Below are 21,241 nucleotides of genomic sequence, written 5' to 3'. Positions count from 1 at the left end.
CCCCCCCCACCCCCGCATGCTCAGATTAAAAAAGGACGTCCATGGGTTATTGATGCGTGAGCCCGCGGTGGACGGTCGTCGTTAATAAAAAACGACGTCGGCTTTGACAGGGCGTCATATGTGGACGGACGCGGGCATGAGAAAAACGTGTGTCGTGTCCGCTTCGCCGCGCCGACGCATTTCAGACGTAGCTTTGGGCTGGAAATGAATCCGTGCGGACGTGTTTTGAATTTGCATCGACACGTTGGGCTTTATTTTTGTTCGGGTCGATCCAAACGAACGCAGACGGACGTTTTGAGTCGCCCCGTTAAAGTTGCTCTTAGTTTTTTTCGTGTTATTTGTTATGACCGATCACTGATCGGTTCATTCGCCCGCACGTTTAGAAACGGGTGGACGGTGCCGTGCCGTTGGCGTGGTAATGAACATCTGGGTCGCTGTCCAGTCTTCTTTTGTGAAATGTAGAGTGTGCGCTTTCGTTGCAACATGCCAAGGCGTGAGATACGAGCCCCTCTCGCCACTCCCCATCAATCAAACTCAAATCAAACGGAAACGAAACCTGATTACAGTAGTACAGTATGTTCTTTCGAAACGAAACCCAGCTATTTTTCAGAGCTGATGAAGAGGGACGGTTGATCCGATAGCAGTTGGAGAACTCACTAATTAATTCGATTATTAAACTTGGTTTAGCTATCGGCACTTGCCGTACATCCATCGGCAGAAAACGTGTATAGCTAAACAACAACCGATTTAAAAAGGTGGGCGGAGGGGCACGAGCTGACGAGCAGAAGTACTACTAGCGTCTAGCGCTACGCTACAGTATGCGGACGTCTGAACTTGAAGGGGGAGCAGAGTAAAGCACGGGACCGAACCGAGGAGACCACGCCTCCTCCTCCTCCGTCTCTCCCACGGCAACGATCCAGCGACGCCCGGCAAGCAACCAGCGGCCGAGGCGGCGGGGGTCTCGGGTCTCTTCGGGGAAGACCACCACGCCGCGGCGGCGATCCACCGGGGTGGCGGGGCGGAGATGTCGGACGCGCTGATCAACGGCCTCGCCGGCGCCGGTGGCGGGATCGTCGCCCAGCTCCTCACCTACCCCCTCCAGACTGTACGTCCCGCCTCCCCGCGCCCCAGATTGCTCGCTCGCTCGCTCGCTCTCGTTGTTCTTGTTGCTGCTTCCGCGTGCTGAACGGGGAAGGGTTTCCGCGGCAGGTGAACGCGCGGCAGCAGACGGAGCGGGACCCCTCCAAACCGGCGTTCAAGGACGGCGCCGTCCGCCAGATGTGCCTGGTCCTCCTCCTCCCCCCGACCCCCTTCTCCTGTTCGTCCGGGCTGGCGAGCAATCTGCCCTGATCCGACTCTAATGCTTCCGTGATCTCCTCTTCTGCTGTAGTAGGTGGTGCAAAACGAGGGGTGGGAGCGGCTCTACGGCGGCCTGGCGCCCTCGCTCGTCGGCACCGCGGCGTCTCAGGTTCGTTCGCTGGTTGCTCGATTCACCTACTACCTGCCTGCCTTGTTTTACTTCTTCTGAATAAGCCCGGCCTTGGTTTTGAGATGATTTACACGCTGCTGCATCAAATTGATGTGCTATTAGGGTGTCTACTACTTCTTCTACCAAATATTCCGGAGCAGGGCGGAGGCAGCATCCCTTCGGCGGTCCATTAGAGGAATTGGGGACGGGTCTGTCGGGATGTTCCAATCACTCACTGTCGCTGCACTTTCTGGGTAATTCTTATTACTTGTGCATCTATGGTTGACCTCATGCATTCGCATTGTCTTTTCCTGGGCTTAATTTCTGTAAGCTCATGTGTGTTCTAAAAGGTTACGGCTATGATGAGGAGCTTTTTGTGCTTTTGACTTCGATTCCAAATCTGTGCGTTTGCTTTTTGCAGATGCGTCAATGTACTTCTAACGAACCCAATTTGGGTTGTTGTCACACGAATGCAAGTAAGGAAATGCAAGTTTCTGGGAGCAGTGTTTCCCAGTCAACTGCCTTTAGTGGAAATCATTTGATATTCTGAACACTAATTTATTATTGTCTGCAGACTCACAGAAAGGCAAACAAACAGCAAGGCCCTCAGGATCAGGGTTTGACATCTGCTCTTGATAAGGCCCTACAACCTGCCCCAGTGGAAAACGTCCCTCATAAAACTATCAGTGTTGTATGTATCTCTGATCATTCCCCCTCTAGGAGTCTAGGATAAAACACTATTGATGCACTTACATTTTGCTGATTACTACATGTCTGATTAACGTTTGTTCTTACCCATGTTGGGAAAAGGTGACGTTACTATTAAGTAGTTTGTGGGATTATAAGGGTGACTGGGCTCATGTTTAGATAGACTCAATAGAAGCTTCCTACTTATTTTGCATCTTGAATATCTGTTTGAGGATTTACGTGGATATGAATGTTTACCTTGTAATAGATGGTCCATGTACATCCACGTTTCTTTTGTTATATAATTGATTAGTGTGTCATTTCTAGCTAAGTCACAACCTTTGGCATCAGCTAGAAACCTATAAGGATACTGTCTAGGAACAAGACACATATATCCTCATAAACTATAAGAACTCTGCCCTTTATTTGAAGGCGCCCAGCTGGTTAGAAGTAGTGCTTTAAATTGTGCAGGTATCAGGTTCCTGGTTCCATGGGGTGTCATGATTCACTAGCTGAACAGTAAGCACTAAAATGATGCATAATATATTCTTCACATCATTGCTATGTTGCTGCAAGTATCGTACAACAAAGTGCATCTGGTTTGTATTTTCGATAAAAGGCACTTGGTCTGAGCTGACTCTTTGAATATTATAAATTTTGAATTATGATTGTAATGTAAGAAATATAACTTACTTGGGCTGAAGTTAGGGAAAAGACCTACCTATTTTGCATTTGCTGACGATGGGATTGAAGGACCTGGGAGTCATCTTGCGGTCAATATTACAGGACCAAGATAAATAATGTACTAGAAGAATGGGGGGTCAATAATGTTACTTTATGAAGGCACATAACTAATTCATGTTTCTTTTCGTTATTGTATTTTGTTCATATATGTAAGGCTGTTATTTCACACATGATCTTAATTCAAAACCACTCTCAACTGCTACAATTATGAACTAGTTTAGACTTTGGAGTATGGTTGATTGACTTAGTCTAGCTGCAGATTCAGGATCTTTACAAGGAAGCTGGAGTGTTTGGCTTCTGGAAAGGGGTTATTCCAGCTCTCATTATGGTAAGTCTCTGTTTTTTGCATTTTCTTTTGCTCAATGGTCTTACAAGGGTTGTTCACCACGTTTTACCTGCTACTAGGTCAGCAATCCCGCAATTCAGTTCATGCTGTACGAGACTCTTCTTAAGAAGCTGAAGAAGAGACGTGCCTCTAATTTTAAGGGGGCTCAGGGACTGACTGCTCTTGAAGTAAGCTATAGCTTTTCTTTTACTGATTATTAGGAGGTGTGTTGCATCATGCCAACTTAACTTGCTGGGGCCTGAAGGTCCTGAACCTATTACTTATGGATACCTGAAAGTTTGTTCATTCATTATATATATATCCAGTCTATAAAAATATAACTTGATTTGTTGAAAGCACTTTGGCCATTTTGATGGGCTCCTCTAATACTAGCATCTCTTTGTTAGTTAACTATGTTATGGAAATTCCTAACAGCTAACCTTCCTTGATGAAAACATATGCTCAGGTTTTTCTTCTCGGAGCTGTTGCAAAACTGGGTGCAACTCTTGTTACATATCCTCTTCTAGTTGTGAAGGTGATTGTTTGGTGCACAACTTTTCTGCTGCATATTTGTGCATGTATGTCAAATTGAACCATGTTTATGCTGCAGGCAAGACTTCAGTCGAAGCAAATGATCGACGATGACAAGAGGCATCGCTACAAAGGTAGATGATCGGACATCACTTTTTTTCAATTTTCAGTTAGTTCCTATTTCTGTTATCAAGTCTTTACTTCTCTTCCGGCTATTATTTCCTGTTGTTACTTACTTACCGTTACTTACTTCCCTATCGAGTATTTCATTCCATGGTTTCTTTCTTTCAGGCACGTTTGATGCAATCACAAAAATGATGCATTATGAAGGCCTGTCAGGGCTTTATAAAGGAATGGGCACAAAAATTGTACAGAGTGTTTTTGCTTCTGCTCTCCTTTTTATGATCAAGGAGGAGCTGGTGAAAGGTGCTCGATTCTTGGTAACCGGTGACACCAGCCTGGTAAAGAAGTTGCCTTCAAAGCCCTCAAGATGATCAAGGTCTGTGCAGAAGGGTTAGTTGCTGATTATATCATAAATTGCGAACAGAGTCGGCAAAAAGAGCTCGCCTCTGAGGTACCAAGTTACAGATGGTAGACATAATGGGGATGTACACTTTGAGATTATACGGTGACCACTATGATTCTTGTAGGTACTGGGAAAAATTATACATTTGGATAGGATATTTGAGCCATTCGTGTAATGTAAAATATATTCAGGAATGTTGAAAGATAAAAAATAAGTTGGTAGTGAGAATTGCAACTGTCTCGTGTGCTCAGATTTCTTGGTTTTCTTTAGCTTGTGTTTGTTTCATTAAAGGATGTCTTGTAGTATATCTGAAAATCAGCAATTACTTCAGCTTATCGATATTGGAAAGTATCTATAACACCAGTGAGTGAGCATTGAGCCTGGTATTTTAGGGAACAGAGCTGATTTTGGAAACTTCTTCCTCCCTCCCATAATATAAAAGCGTTTTTACATTGAGGGAGTAACTAATTACTCCACCTGCTAGGAGAAAGAACTCCAGATGGGAATTAACTGACTTCTGGTGTTCTTTCACCTTGGTCTGTGAAATCTATCAAAAATCTTGGACCCTCTTAGCTAGCGAACGTTTGCTGGGAGCCTCGGAGGTGGCATTTCGAACGATTTCGCAGGCAGCTTTAGTTGTGAGGGGATGACAATTTCTTCAGAACCACATGTCAATTTCTTGTGTGGGAGGTGGCATTTTGAATGATTTCGCAGGCAGCTTTAGTTGTGAGGGGATGGCAATTTCTTCAGAACCACATGTCAATTTCTTGTGATCTCACAAATCAATTAAAACTGCTAGTCATCCCAGCGTTCGCCTTATTACATTACCGAAGATCTTATATAAGACGATGCAAGTTACGACATGCCCCCATAATAATTCGTTTCAGTTATTGTTCTTCTAGAAGAAAGGCATAACTTCTTTTGAACAAAAATCTTTGTGTGATTGAAAATATTTAATCCTCAATATCATTAGTAAAACCCTAGTTTTTTTTTGAGGGGTAAAACCCCAGTTTCTTAGAGCATCTATAACTGGACACCCCATATCGACTCCACACGCCCGAGCGGCCTGCCCGGTCATTATGCGCTCAGGAATTTGTCATCCAACCAGACCGAGCAAACGGAACCTAAACGTCTGTGTTTTTTGTTACCCCCCATTGGAGTAACTAAGCCCATCTGGAGTTCTTTCTCCTAGCAGGTAGTTACTCCGTTACCCCATGGCCGGCCTGTCCCTCACACATGCGAGATCCGTGCCCGTTGACGCGGAGGAGCAGCTCCTTAGGATGTCCTCTGCTGGTCATTGACCATGATGAAGATGGACACGAGGCGCCTCATCCACAAGAGTGTGAAGGTGCTTTACCTCGGGATCGAAGGGTTGCAGCGCCTTGCGGGCCAGAAAGAGACAATCAAAGCCAAAGTGGCACAACACACAAAATGAGTAGGCCCACGCCGTATGTCATTTTTTCCGGCTTCATCTCTTCATCGTCGGGCAACGACATGACGATTCACCTCTCGCCGCGGAGGCCTGCCCAGAGGGCTACTACCACCCCGTCTATCAGTAACCGCAAGAGGAAGGTGTCGATGAAGAAATGATGATGTTCGTCGCACCGCCCCGTCTATCTAGTATATTTTGTATTTAGTTAATCTATCTGGTGAAGAATTATGTCTGACGAAAAACTGTCTTTTGGGCCGTGTGCTATATCTTTGTAGGTTTGATTACATTGCAATATTGGTTTTGATAGTTGCATACTTCGCAGGAATTTAGGGCATGAAGTTTGAGGATCACGAGTGTGGGTGAGGACAAATAGAGAGTGACAAGTCACTGTCCATAGACGACATAAGGTTATATTTGGCAATCCTCGTTATAGATGCTCTTACCAGGGGCTGGTGAGGGAAAAAATCACTGTGTTCAACCCTTTTTGTGAAAGTTGAGCCACATCTAACCCCGATTTGAAAACATTTTAGGATCTCACTCTTTTTCTACTGTCAGGGGCTTTGGTGATAGCCAGCTATACCTACCGCAATCAATCCCGATGATAGGCATACACATCCTATCGTAAAAAAATCTAAGTATCAAACATAATTCATGTACATAACTATCTCGGACACCTTGATGATAGGGTTGCACAGGCTACTGTCAGCCCGTTTGACGATAAGGTTGCGCTGCACTCATGTGGATAAGTTATCTAGTGTCATTGGCCCAAACGATAGGCTGGTATACCCTACCGGCTATCGCCATCGACCTCGGCGGTAGAAAAAGATTTTGTTTAAGCCAGGACAAATCTCGCTCAACTTTTACAAAAGAATCAAAACCCTTAAATTATGAAAGCAAAGAGAGACAAATGAAGAGTCCAAATGATCCACTAGTCTCATTGTAATGTGGAAGACCCACTTATATACAAGACGAAGGGGTGTGTTGGGGAGACACCTTTTCCCCAACAGACACCTCCTGGGAGGCATCCCTCCCATATAATTGATCACATGTTTTATTTCTCAACACTCCCATATAATTGATCATATAATTGATCAATTCGTCACCTGTATATTGCAAACTGAAAACTCCTCCAAAAAAACTTGTGGGAAAAATTGAGGAGAAATCTTATAATAATATGCCATCAAAAACTCCTTTAAAACCCAGTGGGAAATAATATAAGAAGAAACCAATATGGCATACATTCACACTTGTATTTATATTGTCTCGTTAAAAACCTTATATGAGAAACCATCTTGAAAAACTCATAAAGGGAAAAAGAGTACAATATGAATGATCTGAAGATCACCAACAGGTTATAATTTGGGATTTTACTCCCCCTAAATTTTGCAAACATCAATGTTGTCTCATACCATTTCCACGAATGTGATTCTGGAATATAAGCGTTGGTAGAGACATTCTGAATCTCACAATAATTTGTTTGCATATTATCCTCTTACATTTCTGTAATTTGCGAGGATAAATATAACCCATAAGAAATACAAGTGACATTATCTTGGTAGATAATGATAATTCATTCCAATGAATCTTCACATGATCTCACATGTGACCAGTCATTCTCCAAAGACATGTATATCCTGTCATGCTTCAATGTAGTTATGGCAGAATGATCTTAGGAAGGACCCATTTAGAGTCTATTCTAAAGGATTCCTATAGAATACTCTTCCAGTAAATCCAGTCTTTGATATGGCATTGTTGGGATCAGATTATCGGCCACTATCAGGATATCACATCATGGTCCCATCTTGATTTTCTCAATGGAATTAATCAAGACCTTTTGTGTCTTGGACATATCTCAAGATATTCCTTACACCAACAATTATGCCTTTTATTGGGGATGCACTCTTAATAGGTTGCCAACAAATATAGTGTCAGGCCTGACTTACTTTGCAATTTTACCATCTCCCCTAGGTTTGAATGGGCTTGTGTCTCATGCCACGTATAATATGACCATATGTGTCTTTGGTAAGATATATCCATACTGAACTTTTTCAATATTTCTAGATATATGAAGACTGACATACATTTATTCCCGAGGAAATGTGCTCAAGCTATAAACTTAGCACCATTTGGTTTGACCCAAATATCCGTCTCAAAATGATTGTGTGTATCTAATATGTCATGTATAGACATTGATAATAAGATCATCCACATCAATAACATGATGTAAATCCAATTAAGGATATCTTCATGAATACACATCAACAATCATTAGTGTAAGAGTAATCCTTATCAAGGAGTAACTCACTTAGTCGGTTGTACCACACAACTCTACGACATCTTCAGAATCATAGGATGACTTTTGAAGCTTCACACATGTTGGGACTTATCATTGGATTCGGAATATTAAGCCATTTCTCGACTTCAATATATATATCCAAACTGAATAATCCATGTGAGTACGTAACCATTACATACATCAACCGCATGGATTTGTACTGCCAATTCAATATCGAAACATAATTCCACTCATACCAAGAAGGTATTCCACCTCATCTATTTCGTTTCTGAACGAAAAATCACTTCTCTTCACTACGGAAGATACTTATGAGGAGCAGGTTTTACAATGGTAAACACCTCTCTTTCGATGAGCGAGTGCTACTCTTCTTAATTGCTTCCTTTCATTTGAACCAATATAAGTGTTAACAACACTTTCCATGGATTTTGGTTCAGGACCCAAAAGGATTTTTGCAATTCTCAAGAAGAAATTTATGTCGACATATGTAGACTTTCAATATACGATTCTCTTGAATCGATATCATTTGTGGAATTCTCCTTATGCCTCTTAACTCCATGTGATTTCCCACAACAACGAAGTCAAGGTGTTTCGATGTCCCAACACCATACAAAAATGTGTGACATCGGTGCTGGGCTATGGATCACGCGCATCCATCAGTTGTCATTCAACGCAAGGATGAACCACATTTACCGGCTGAGGAGACCATTTCCTCTATTTCCGCGGAAAACATATGAGAACTTAATCCCATTTGACCAGAATTCTACCCCTCTTGCTCTCATCCAGGGATACGAGCGGTTATTAGGTACATCCACTCGTTCTGGTACAAAAATTCAGTGACACCTTTGCCATCAGTAAATGTATATGGCAGATTATTTGCAATACATTGCAAATTCTCATAATCTGAATCTCTAGTTCAGATTCTTATGTACATGGACAAAATGTCTATGATATTTCTTTGGCATTTCCTGGCATTCTATGCGGTACATTTCTCCCCCTAATGCCAAAAAATGTCCTTATTGCAAAAGCAATCAGCGTACTAGCTGCAAATAACTCCCTCGCTAGGGTTAAGGTATTTGACGGATTAACAATCATACCCTAGTTATTTCTCACATAGATCCCAAATACATGTGATGGTTGTAATGTACGCTGGGATGGTGATATCGGTGTGCAACCAAATTATCGCAGATGTGAAATACTTCACTGATTTCCACGTACAAACCATAAGGGGATACGGTATTAAATGCATTTGATCTCATTTAGACCAAATATGCGGCGTGTGAGACCTCATGTTACCAACAACAAAATGTTGGATCATCACAATTCTGTAGCAATGGCCATGCAACTTGACTCTTTTTGACAAGAGATCTAGCCATACCATTTTGGATAGGTACACGACGTACTGAATATGACCATGAATTTTCATGAATCAAATTCAACGATATTTTCATTCTGATGGAATTATCCCATGCATATGCTCCAAATTTGTCAATTTGAGCACTTAATTCAGTAAACACATGGTTTTGTATGGATAATACACACCTAAGACCGTCTTCAAGATGTGTCTATGAATACCATGAAGTACCAAAATAACCCAGCCAATGATTGAATATTTTGCATCATTCTTGAATCCGTTCAAGAATAATGAATGGCGCATTCAAATTGTAAGGTGAGAGTGCCTTAAAATTAATTCCTCTATGGCGCATGTAGTGCAATAATGTAACGACCAAGATGCAGTCCTTTCCGATCTGGGGGTCGAGGCCCCGAATAGGAAAGAAGCACATCTAAGCGTTTCGCAAGCAAGTAACATAGCACAAAATAATATTACAAGTAGACAATTTGGGATTCAACTGTCTTCTTATTAATAACTCAGAGTACAACGCAGATACAAACAAGGTAGTTCCGGTACGGACTACAAAACAAGGAAAAATGCTATGCTACCCGCTGCAGGCCCACGATCACGACCACGCCTCAGTCCTCGGGATAGTTCACGTAAAGGCGGTCTGTCTCCTCGTCGTACTGCCACGCCAGCTGGGTGCCGTCGGGATCATCTGTCTATGGGGTACCTGTACCTGCTGGGAGTTTCGGAGGAATCCGTGAGCCACGGGGACTCAGCAATCTAAGACCTTGGTGCCAGAACTAGTCATGTTGTTGGGTACGGAAGGGATGAAGTGTTTCAGGCTGCTGCATCCTATGATAGAATAAGTGGCTAACTTACGCAAGAGAGGAGTGAAGGTGGTCTACGCTAACGGTCGGGATTACTTGATCAGTAAGTGATCCTGAACACCTACCTACGGCACTCATAACCCCATCGTGTTCCCGATCGAAGAGAGATCTTCGAAGGGACAGTCACGGTTACGCACACAGTTGGCAGTTTTATTAGTTTATGTTTAAGTTCTCTAATACCAGATGTTAACAAAATATTCCAAGTTGCCACATAACCGCGAGCACGGCTTTCCGAAAGATTAAACCCTGCAGAGGTGCTCCAACTAGTCCATCACAAACGAACACAGGACGCAAAGGCATCCTCTATCACGAATCTCGTGATCTCGTCGGATCCCTTAGAGGAAAACCTCAACTCTGGGGGAAACCAAAGCTTCACTGGGATTCCTATACGCAAGATATACCGCTAAGGTAAGGCAGGGCTAGCAGGACCTCCCGACGTGTCGACAACCCTGATAAGAGCCGCGTATCTCAGTCTCAGGACACGCCGGATGAGCACAGCGTACGGTGGCCTGATAGACATCTCCCGAGTTGCCCCGGGTTGGCCCCGCACACGACTCAAGTTTGGACCAACGCTCATGAGGAGCACTGGCCCGGGTTGTTGATTAGAATCCTCGGGGTAGCTATTCCCTATGCAGTTTATTATTAAGTGATTAGCAAATTAACACCAAAGTTGGGTCCTGCCGGACAAGCCTTAGCACTAGCGATTTATCAAGGGGGTCCCCATAACAACCCCGAACGTGTTAGGAGCGATCATTATGGAATCAAACACCGGTAACCGGTAACTAAGGCGGCAATAACGGAACAAGACACCCGGCAAAAGGCTAGGCCTCCCGTCATTTACCAAGTATATAGGTGCATTAATTAAATAACGGAATTTAATATAATGATATCAAGCTCATGTCATCACATGAGTTTAAAACACCTGCAACTAACAATGCTAACATTAGTAGCTGAGCAAGCCTACTTAGCCACACAAGTTTGCTAGGAAGGGGAACGGTGTATGGGCTCATGGCATATGAAGAGGCAATTTAATTTCAGTGGTAGGCAGCGAGCAATATGACATGGAAACGAAACTAACATAACAAGTCTAGAGATGGAATCAAGGTCATATCATCTTGCCTGTGATATCCTCAGCTTGGAATGGTTCTGGATCGTCCTGCACGTACTCTCCTGACTCCACGTATTCGTTCTCCGCTCCCGGTGCTACCCAACATAATAATAACAGCCAATGAACAGCAGCACCACAAGATGCAACAATCACATGATGCATGAGATGAAAGTTGAGCATGCACCACTATTTCTATCACTAGCACCAGCAAAATAAACTACAGCAAGTTTATGGACAGAAATGTGCACTAAGCTATTTTGACATGCATGAGAATGACATGAACAGATGCAGCTCGTAAAAACGGTGCAAAACCATATAAAGAACATTGCAAACGGAGCTACGGATCAACGGGAATCAACGAAACAAGATATGAAGCTCTACGTGAAAGATTCAACACCACACACTCAATTGGCATGAATCTGGTATTCCCAGGTTTCCAAGACATGTAATAACCCAACATGAATGAAATGGAGCAAGGTAGAACACCACAACTTCAATTAAGCACATACTTTGATCAAAATGACAAAACTACATATTCTGCCATAATCTGCATCTTAGCTGTTTGGGAGCAACATGCAACATAGCTACAGGTCTTCAAACATGACAAATAATATATGTGGCTGTTGCCAACCAATAACGCTACAAGAAACAGCAAGAATCACAGCAAAAGGAATTAAACTCTAGAAGATACAAGGCCACAAACTTTCCCAAAACCATCAGATCTCAGGGACTTAGTGAAAATTCCTGCACCTGAGTTTCTGTCTCTGTTCTGAAGCTTTTTCACAGAAAACAAAACACAATCTACTGGACTCCAAATGACTTGAAAATTGACAGGAAGCTTCACAAACATATCAGGTTCAAAATCTTAGCAGTGAACTAAGGCTAGTTCTCAACAGAATGACCAGAACATCCTCATCTACAGGGGAAGAAAATGTTTCCAGAATCCCAGACTTAGTGAAATTTTCAGAGTTCAATAATCTGGGATTTTTCAGCCACATGCCCACTTTGTCTAGGCATAGTTTGCACACACATAGCACCAAGAGGTAATTGACACCACTATGGTGTAAATAAAAACCCCTACTGTTAACACACAAAAACCCATGCCCTTGGGCTCCACCTATACCATGGAATCAAGGACCAAACTTTCAACAAAACTGAAATGCAACTCCATAAGGTATTCTTCTAGGATGTCAACTACATAGGTTGATTTTCATGTGCACAATGACAAAGTGACATGGGGGTTTGAACCCCATGTTTGTGTCATGCACATCAACTTCACAACTACTTCTCTCTAAGTCTCCCACACAAACAATATACCATGCCCTCCCACATATGGTCATGTGGAGGTGCAAAGCTTGCTTGCCAAGGTGGGATGCTTCTCACACACACACCTAGTCCACATCACTCTCAAGCACATCATTCTCAAGATCAAATCCACACACTTACTCATGTAATCAAAGCAACCATCACTAGAACAAGATCTACTATACTTATACTCACACCACCTAGTGCAACTTCAAATGCAAGCACCTACAACAAAGAAGTACCTACACATGTTACCACTACACTTGCTATCATATCTTAGGATCAACTACTAGGAAGCACCACCATACACACAATCTAGTGCCACTAATCCCATATGTATGTCCTCACACACACATGCATTCGACTTGAGCCACAAGCACATGCTTGCAAGCACCCTACACCAACAACTATACAAGGTGTGTGGGGGCAAAATCATACACACACACACACTCTCAATCACTCACTCATGCACACATGCAATTCTCACAAGCCACACACTACATCACCTAACATAGATAAAACAGCAAGAAAAAAATAAAATAGGAACAAGATGCCATGACCACCTATGATTATAACAGGAACTACAAAGCAAAGATGCATTAATATAGCAGCAAAGAGAAAACAAAACTAAAAAAGGGGAACTTCCTGGGATTTGAACCCAGTACTCCCTCTGGTAAACCAAAGCACCACTACCACTCCACTGATCACCATACTCACGTCAGAGGAGGGGTACATGGCGTGACAACCTCTCTGCTGCTGCTACTATATCAACCGAGAGAAAAATATATAAAAGGGGGGAGATGCACCACTAGGGATTCAATCCCTGCACCTCCAGAGAACAAACAGAGACTACCACCGCTGCGCTACAACTCGGCTAATGACAGAAGGAGGGGGTATTGGGAAAAAAACTACTGCTGCTGCGTGCCTGCACTGCACGGAGGTGCGCCGACACCAGGGAGGCCGCCGGTGCACCGCACTGCTGTGGCTGCTGCGTCGCGGCAGGGAGGCCGACGAAGTCCTCCACTGGCCATGTGATAGAGCATAATATATCTCCATATGTGGTTTTGGTAATTGATGACAATCCCTATGGACTAATGGTTGCCTTAAGTTATATTTATAGGATTTGTCCATAGGCACTTCTTGAAGTCCATCTGTTGGGTTCAAGGAGTGTATATGATGACCAAGATGTTATTCAAGGTATTATCCAAAGAATGGTCATAGAAACATTGGGTTGATCAAGATCTCAGACAAAGAGTAAATCAAGATGATCAACACACAAAGCGTATAAGATGTACCGAGAGGGATCAAGTGATCCCATGGTATGGTAAGCATTGTCCATTACGTGTTTGTGTACTAACCCATGGTCTTTGTGAGACTCCTATGTGGGGGTTAGGTGTGTTTCCATTGGGCTTGCGTCAAAAGGAAGATCTCATACAACTCATGAAGGATGACGTCAAGTGGTGATCGTCATCAAGATTGTGGTGTGCAAGTTCAAGTGGATCAACACGAATATATCATTGAAACTATTGTCAATGATCATGTGTTGATAAGGACAACCTCATGTGCTAACAAGGACAAGATCAAGATAAGCATTCCTGAGCACTACATGCTTGATTCTTGTGGATGTGCACATGGTGGACAGGACAAGATCAAGATGAGCATTCTTGAGCACTTCATGCTTGATTCTTGTCGATGTTCACATGGTGGACAAATGAAGATGAATACATAAGCTAGGCTTTCCGCATTGTGTATGGGAAAGCTACTTGAAGACTTCATCATGTCTTGCTTTCAACTTGAGCCAAGAAGGAACAACAACATCATGCTCAAGTGAAAGAGCTAACTCAAAGGTATCAGTTCCTTTGACGTTAGTTGTGCGAAGTGATGATCAGCGAATAAAAGTATACACTCAAGTATGGATCATCAGTACCCCTTTTATGATTCTTGAGTCTTTAGGGATCCCGCACTATTAAGAGGGGATCACAGGTTTTGCGATGAACTTGCTCAAACTACATCTCCACTATTTTGCTCAGACCACATCTCCACTGCTCTGCTATTATTTGAAAACAGAACCAGTGCCTCGGACATCCGGCCCCCTCCGGACGTCCGAGGGCCGGACGACCGACTGCTTCGGAAATCCGGAATCCTATACCAGAGAAAATCAGAGTCATATAACTCGGACTTCCGGCTCCCTACGGACGTCCGAGGGCCGGATATCCGACCAGCGTCCGATTTCCGGAACACTGCACCAGAGTAACTCAGAGCCATATATCTCGGACTTCCGGCTCTCTCCGAACGTCCGAGGACCGGTCAAGGTCCGGAAGTCCGACTAGCCTCGGAAATCCGGTGCCCTGCACCAGTAGAACATGTGTTCTATAACTCGGATTTCCGGCTCCCTCCGGACGTCCGAGGGCCGGACGTCCGACCCCCGTCGGAAATCCGGAACCTACCACCAGTAGAAGTTAAGTTGTATATCTCGGATTTCCGGTCCTCTTCGGACGTCCGGTGGCTGATGAATTCGAATATGTTCAGGCATATCTACAGGCCTCGGACGACCGACCCCTGTCGGACGTCCGGCCGCTGACGAACTCAGAAGAGTTCCAGTCATGGCTACAGGTCTCGGATGTCGGGCCGCTGTCGGACGTCCGGTCCCTCGCGGACGCCCGGACTTCCGACAACTGTCGGACGTCCGGACCCTGTGTGACTTAAAAGTACCCCCAACGGCTCTTTTTCTCTCCACACTATAAATACCCCCTCCCACTTCGTGAGAGGGTGGCCCAACACAGCCTTATCCTCATAAGAACACACTTCCACCTCACACACATTTGCTCACTCCAAATCTTAGATCCCAAGAGCATTTATGAGCCCCTTTGAGAGTTGTTCCAATCAAAAGATAGATCTTCTCCCTCTCCTTCTCTCAACCCAAGCTATTTGTGATTTGAGCAAGTTTTGAGCATTCCCCGTGATCTTGTTACTCTTGGAGGTTGGAGACTCCTAGGCGGTAGGAGTTCTTCGGAGAGGAATCAATTCGTGTGATTTCCCCCGGAAAAGTTTGTGAGGGTTTGGAAGCCACCTCTAAGGCTTACCACTAGTGGTTGAGAAACGCCTTCGTGGTGTTATCTCAAAGGGAGGATAGGGTGAGCCTTCGTGGCGTTGGTGTGCCTTCATGGTAACATCCACATCTCTAACGGTGACTAGCTTCCCTCCAAGGAAGTGAACATCGGGATACATCTTCGTCTCAGTGACCTTGGTTATCCTTAACCCTAACTCCTTACTTGTGGTTTACTTGTGTTATTTGAGCATACATACATTGCATATTGCTTGTGCTCGTTATATTGTGTTGGCCATTTCTTGTACAAGATTAATCATTCAAGCATACCCTCTATATCCACACGCACATACTTGCAACCCTTGATATATCGTGTGATATAGTGTGATCTAGTATCTTGTGTTATTTACCTACTTGTCGTGTGATATAGCTCAAGTAAGTTTGTGTAACTTACTTGTGCTTGTTAGTAGCTGCATTGTGTCCATCTTGGTAGATCGTGTTGTTGATACACGTTGCGGTGCCTAGTGCATTTAGGATTTGTGCTTGACAAGTACCCTCTTAGTTTATTTCCGCATTAGGTTCAAGCCAAATCTGAAGAAGTTTTTTAAATAGCCTATTCACCCCCCTCTAGGCGTCATCGAGGTCTTTTCACCATGGCGCTGCTACCCCACCTGAATCTACACGTCCACTACTACAACCTCAACTCAGCAGCACCCCATCTACCAAGCACACAAACTGCTGCATCCCGTCTACTGCACCACCTACATGCAAACTGCTGCTGCTACTGAAGAGCTCACGGCGACGGAGAAACAACGACAACAACTACAGCTGCTACTCTAGCACGAGGGGAGGAGGAAGCCCCGATCTGCGTAACACGCCCCCACGCACTGCCTCCTGCAGATCCTACCCCTACCACTGCACCCTACTGCAGCTGCTACTCGAACAGAGGTAAGCACGCACCACAGGTCGGATCCGAGCTGAGCTACGGAGGAGGAAGGAAGGGGGAGGAGCAGCCTCACCTTGGGAAGGAAGGGGGGTTCCGATCTGACGGGGAGGAAGCCGGACCGGAGGGGAAGAAGGCGAGCCGAGGTAGTTTCTGCCGTAGACCGAAGTAGAGGAAGCAGTACACCAGGTTCGCGCCGTTGACGAGGACGAGCTCGACGGAGGGGTCGCTCCCCGGGGCTTCTAGCGCCGGGAATGGGTCGCGGGGAACCACCCCGAGCCCCCGTACATGGCGGCCTTGCCGCTCGACGGAGCACGGAGGGGTAGACGCGACGAGTCACTTCTCTGTTCTCTCTGCTATCCCTACAGAAAGCTTACCTCGAGGGAAGGAAGGGAGGAAAGATGGAGATGGGGGAGAGGTGGCGGCGGCGGCTGAGGGGGAAGAGAAACCCTAGGCAGCTGGGGCACGGACGCTCATGCTTTATGGGGTGCCTCGACGGCTGTGCCTGACGGCACCGTCAACTCCCTCTCTCTCTCTCGTCTGACGGAAAGGTGCAGCGAGGAACGGCGTCAGGAAAGGAGAAGGGGGGCGCGCCCTGGGCTCTCGCTGGAGGGACATGGGCCACCGAAGGGGGGGAAGGCCCATGCTACCACGAGGAAGAGGAGAACTCGCTGGGGGGGGTTTCTAATTAGAAAACACACAGGAAGGGAAAAAAACACAAGCTAAAACTACTGGGATAAATTCAAAAGGAAATACCCCCTGGACATTTTAAAATATAACCTATTTACATAAAATAAGATCAACATTTTTAGGAGCAAATAATATTTTACAAAACAGCATTAGTTTGATCTGTTTTGTAATTTTATATGCACCTATAAACACCCATTCAAAACCAGCAACTCACATCTCTCCTCCACCACAATTTTAGCTAAAACATGGGCATTTTTTTAAAAGGGAAAGGAAGAGGTGAAATTTAACATAGGGGAAAATAGAGAGGGGGAGAAGGTGGTTGGTTTTGAAAAAAATAAGCACTTGCTAACACATGCTATACTCCACACAAGTCACACATCACATGATCACATGAAATATAACACCTCAATACACACTCCTAGTAAGAACATATGCAAACATGATCATGACATGCAATCATAAGGTATGGCAAGGAATGATATGTTATGCATGCATGCAAGGGAAGCAAGTAATAAGGGACACACATGAAATCATGGCTCAAAATGACAACATCACAATCTCCGACAAGGTGGTCCCACATGAAGTAGGTCCAAAAAGGGTAGGTCCTACACTTGGGGCATTACAAATAAAATCTTTTGATTGTCAGGAATATTGCAACTTTGTTGTGGCCAATAGAATTATCAATATTTTTTTCTAATCGTCCTCATACCAGACAGGTAAAGAAGGAAAAATTATTATGTATGCAACAATATTGTGTATGAGTGATTCATACACTCAATTCCTCGCAACTATCATGTCCCGTGGACAAGATGTTGCAAATTATACCACGTATAGTAGTACAATTATAGGTTAATGATATCTTGGGATAACTAGGAGACTACATAAGATCTCCAAAATATCGTGGGAATGTAATTCCACAAGCATATCATTCTCCTTCTACTGCACCAGAATATTTGCTGGTTGTCCATTTGAAGTAGAACTTCAAATTTATCCCATTAAACTCATTCGCCTTCTCCAATGAGTCGGTGACATGATTCAACCAAAAACTTAAAAGTGTTTGGTAATCATTAATATGATATTTCATACAATCACCCCTTTGACAAAATTGGGAGTTTTCGTTGTGATCATTTATTTAAATGAAACATTCCTTTGTGAGATATACACACCACTTCTGCTTGTCTCTTTTTTCCACTTTACTTTCAACTTCTCGTGGTTCTCTAACCAAATATTGTTTAGTACTTAAAACACTAGCACAAATTTCAGGTAATGATATATCACCCATTGGGGTGTATCAGATGACTCTTCACAAGAAAGTCATCATAATTTTTACCCTAAAATGAAGATGGTGTTTCTTTTACCATCATAGGAGGATGTAAAGTGGAGTAAGGATATACAATCAGATCAAGATCTGAGACTGCCTTATCACATAATCTCAACTTAGTGTTGATTTGTAGACAACAAAATTATAAGCGCCAACAGACTTCAAGTACTGAACACAAATGAATACTCACTCATGTGATGCTTATGACAATATCTCTCTCCCTAGGTAGTCCCAAAGGGCAAATGGATACTCATCATCCATTAAATACTCAGTTTGAGAACCGAGACATTGCGATGTCACATAAATGCAAATTTGCACATTTCAACTATTTATAAATAGCCATGACATTCTCTGTAGGTGGAGTTACAGTGGCGACAAGGCCACGGGTCGACAAAATCATTAATGTCCATGGCCAATAATGACTTCCACCTTGTGTCATCACATCACATTTCCTTTCAAAAAGGCCAGCCATATATTGCATTAAATGCTCATGCATTAATTTACCTTCAGTAAATTAAGTACAATGAAAATGCTATGGCTAAACATAATCATGATCATGGTGATTCTTACTGACTCATAGACTACGCCTTCACAAGAAGACAATCATCGCAATATGATATAGTTCTTCAAATTAAAGGTAGTAACCTCATAAATAATAAACTTTTAATTCATATAAAACACATAGAGGTAATCAACCACTTGGTGGTGCCTCACTCTTATGGACATTTCAATCAATCATAGCCTCTTCACAACCTTATGTTATTTAAAACACATGAAGGCAATTACCACGAAGTGGCATAAACCTCTCAGTTGTGCACCAAATTTTATTCGGTGCTATGATTACATCTCATAAGTTGTGTACTCATGGAAGGTAATCATCAAAATATGCAAGTTTTTGCATAATTCTCTTCATATCACAATATGTAGCATAGTCGCCACTAATGCCTTGGATTCCTCTCCCGATGGAGTATGTGACAGTGTAGTCACAGCCAATGACAAATGCTATGAAATTGACAAGTATTTGGACAAACATCATGAAGGTAGGAACCAACGACGTAGGCCTCATAATGGTTATGTCATAAGTTTGTGTCTTCACTCTACTTTGAACACATTGAGATAAACACTACTGAGTAGTGCATACCTCACTCTTATAGAGCTTCTCACAACCTTATGTTAATTAAAACACATTGAAGGTAATCATCACATGGTGGTGTAGACCTCGCAGTTGTGAACGAATTTTAATTCATTGTCATAAAGTAATCCATAAGTTGTGTGCAAAATTGAAGGTGGTCGTTATGTCAAAACGACAAAATATAGACCTCACAATAACATTGAAAATCTGCAATTAAGCAGTGGGTACTATTTTGTCGATTTATTGTGACAAATGTACATTTGACATAACCAAACATTATCATACACTTCACTATCTTATGTTTTCCAAATTTGCAAGAAAATTCCATATTCTATGTGAATAATGGAGTCAACATATTGCTTTGCAATAGTATTAATCACATAATAAAAATAAATGCAAAAGTATTAACATACTTGTGCAATACATGTGAGGACTTGTGGCCTCAAACAGTCATTTTACGCGATGCAAAATGATGCATAACCAATTATTATGCAATTTAGCAAGGCCTTGTAGTCTATCATGTATATTTGTTCTGAATGCTCGGGGCATAAACCGCAAATACCGATAACCATATGGTTAAAATGCTGAAAACAGCAAACCCGAGGGCTAAAGTTGAAAGTGCAGTCATGCCCTTAATCATGTTCTGGTGTTGCTAACAACACACATATAGTTAATTAATCACTAATCCCCTTTAAGCTATTGTGAATGATCATGTGTTGATAAGGACAAGCTCATGTGCTAACAAGGACAAGATCAAGATAAGCATTCCTGAGCACTGCATGCTTGATTCTTGTGGATGTTCACATGGTGGACAAATGAAGATGAATACATAACCTAGGATTTCCACATTGTCTATGGGAGAGCTACTTGAAGACTTCATCATGTCTTGCTTTCAACTTGAGCCCAGAAGGAACAACAACATCAAGCTCAAGTGAAAGGGCTAACTCAAAGGTATCAGTCCCTTTGACGTTAGTGGTGCGGAGTGATGATCAGCGAAAAAAAGTATACACTCAAGTATGGATCATCGGTACCCTTTTATAATTCTTGAGTCTTTAGGGATCCCGCACTATTAAGAGGGGATCACAGGTTTTGCGATGAACTTACTCAAACTACATCTCCACTGTTCTGCTCATACCACATCTCCACTGCTCTGCTGTTATCTGAAAACAGAACAAATGCCTCGGACATCCGACTTCCTCCGGACGTCCGAGGGCCGGACGACCGACTGCTTCGGAAATCCGGAATCCTATACCAGAGAAATCAGAGCCATATAACTCGGACATCCGGCTCCCTCTGGACGTCCGGGGGCCGGACGTCCGACCAGCTTCGCAAATCCGGAACTTTGCACCAAAGAAACTTGAGCCATATAACTCAGACTTCCGCCTCCCTCCGGACGTCCGAGGGCCGGACGTCTGGCCACTTTCAGAAATCCGGAATCTTACACTAGAGAAGTTTGAGTCGAAT

General features: G+C 43.4%; 1 protein-coding gene across 1 annotated transcript; it reads left to right on the top strand.

The window, feature by feature from the left end:
* The first annotated feature begins 774 nt into the window (after positions 1–774).
* On the top strand, positions 775–4,509 carry LOC123449073 (peroxisomal nicotinamide adenine dinucleotide carrier). Its single transcript, XM_045126156.1, has 11 exons — positions 775–1,105; positions 1,210–1,287; positions 1,394–1,468; positions 1,592–1,722; positions 1,890–1,944; positions 2,043–2,159; positions 3,159–3,227; positions 3,305–3,412; positions 3,691–3,759; positions 3,835–3,889; positions 4,047–4,509. Exons 1-11 carry the CDS (start codon positions 1,025–1,027, stop codon positions 4,247–4,249), a joined length of 1,041 nt encoding a protein of 346 aa, XP_044982091.1. The 5' UTR covers positions 775–1,024; the 3' UTR covers positions 4,250–4,509.
* Positions 4,510–21,241: the final 16,732 nt, after the last annotated feature.

This window comes from Hordeum vulgare, chromosome 4H (assembly GCF_904849725.1).
Source record: "Hordeum vulgare subsp. vulgare chromosome 4H, MorexV3_pseudomolecules_assembly, whole genome shotgun sequence".
In the NCBI taxonomy this organism is placed as follows: Eukaryota; Viridiplantae; Streptophyta; class Magnoliopsida; order Poales; family Poaceae; genus Hordeum; species Hordeum vulgare.
This window is presented reverse-complemented; position numbering and strand designations above follow the sequence as displayed.

Coding starts and splice junctions, on each gene's coding strand:
- LOC123449073 (XM_045126156.1), top strand. CDS start 1,025: ATGTCGGACGCGCTGATCAACGGCCTCGCCGGCGCCGGTGGCGGGATC. Junction 3,413..3,690: donor AGGGACTGACTGCTCTTGAA/GTAAGCTATAGC, acceptor ACATATGCTCAG/GTTTTTCTTCTCGGAGCTGT. Junction 3,890..4,046: donor CAAGAGGCATCGCTACAAAG/GTAGATGATCGG, acceptor TCTTTCTTTCAG/GCACGTTTGATGCAATCACA.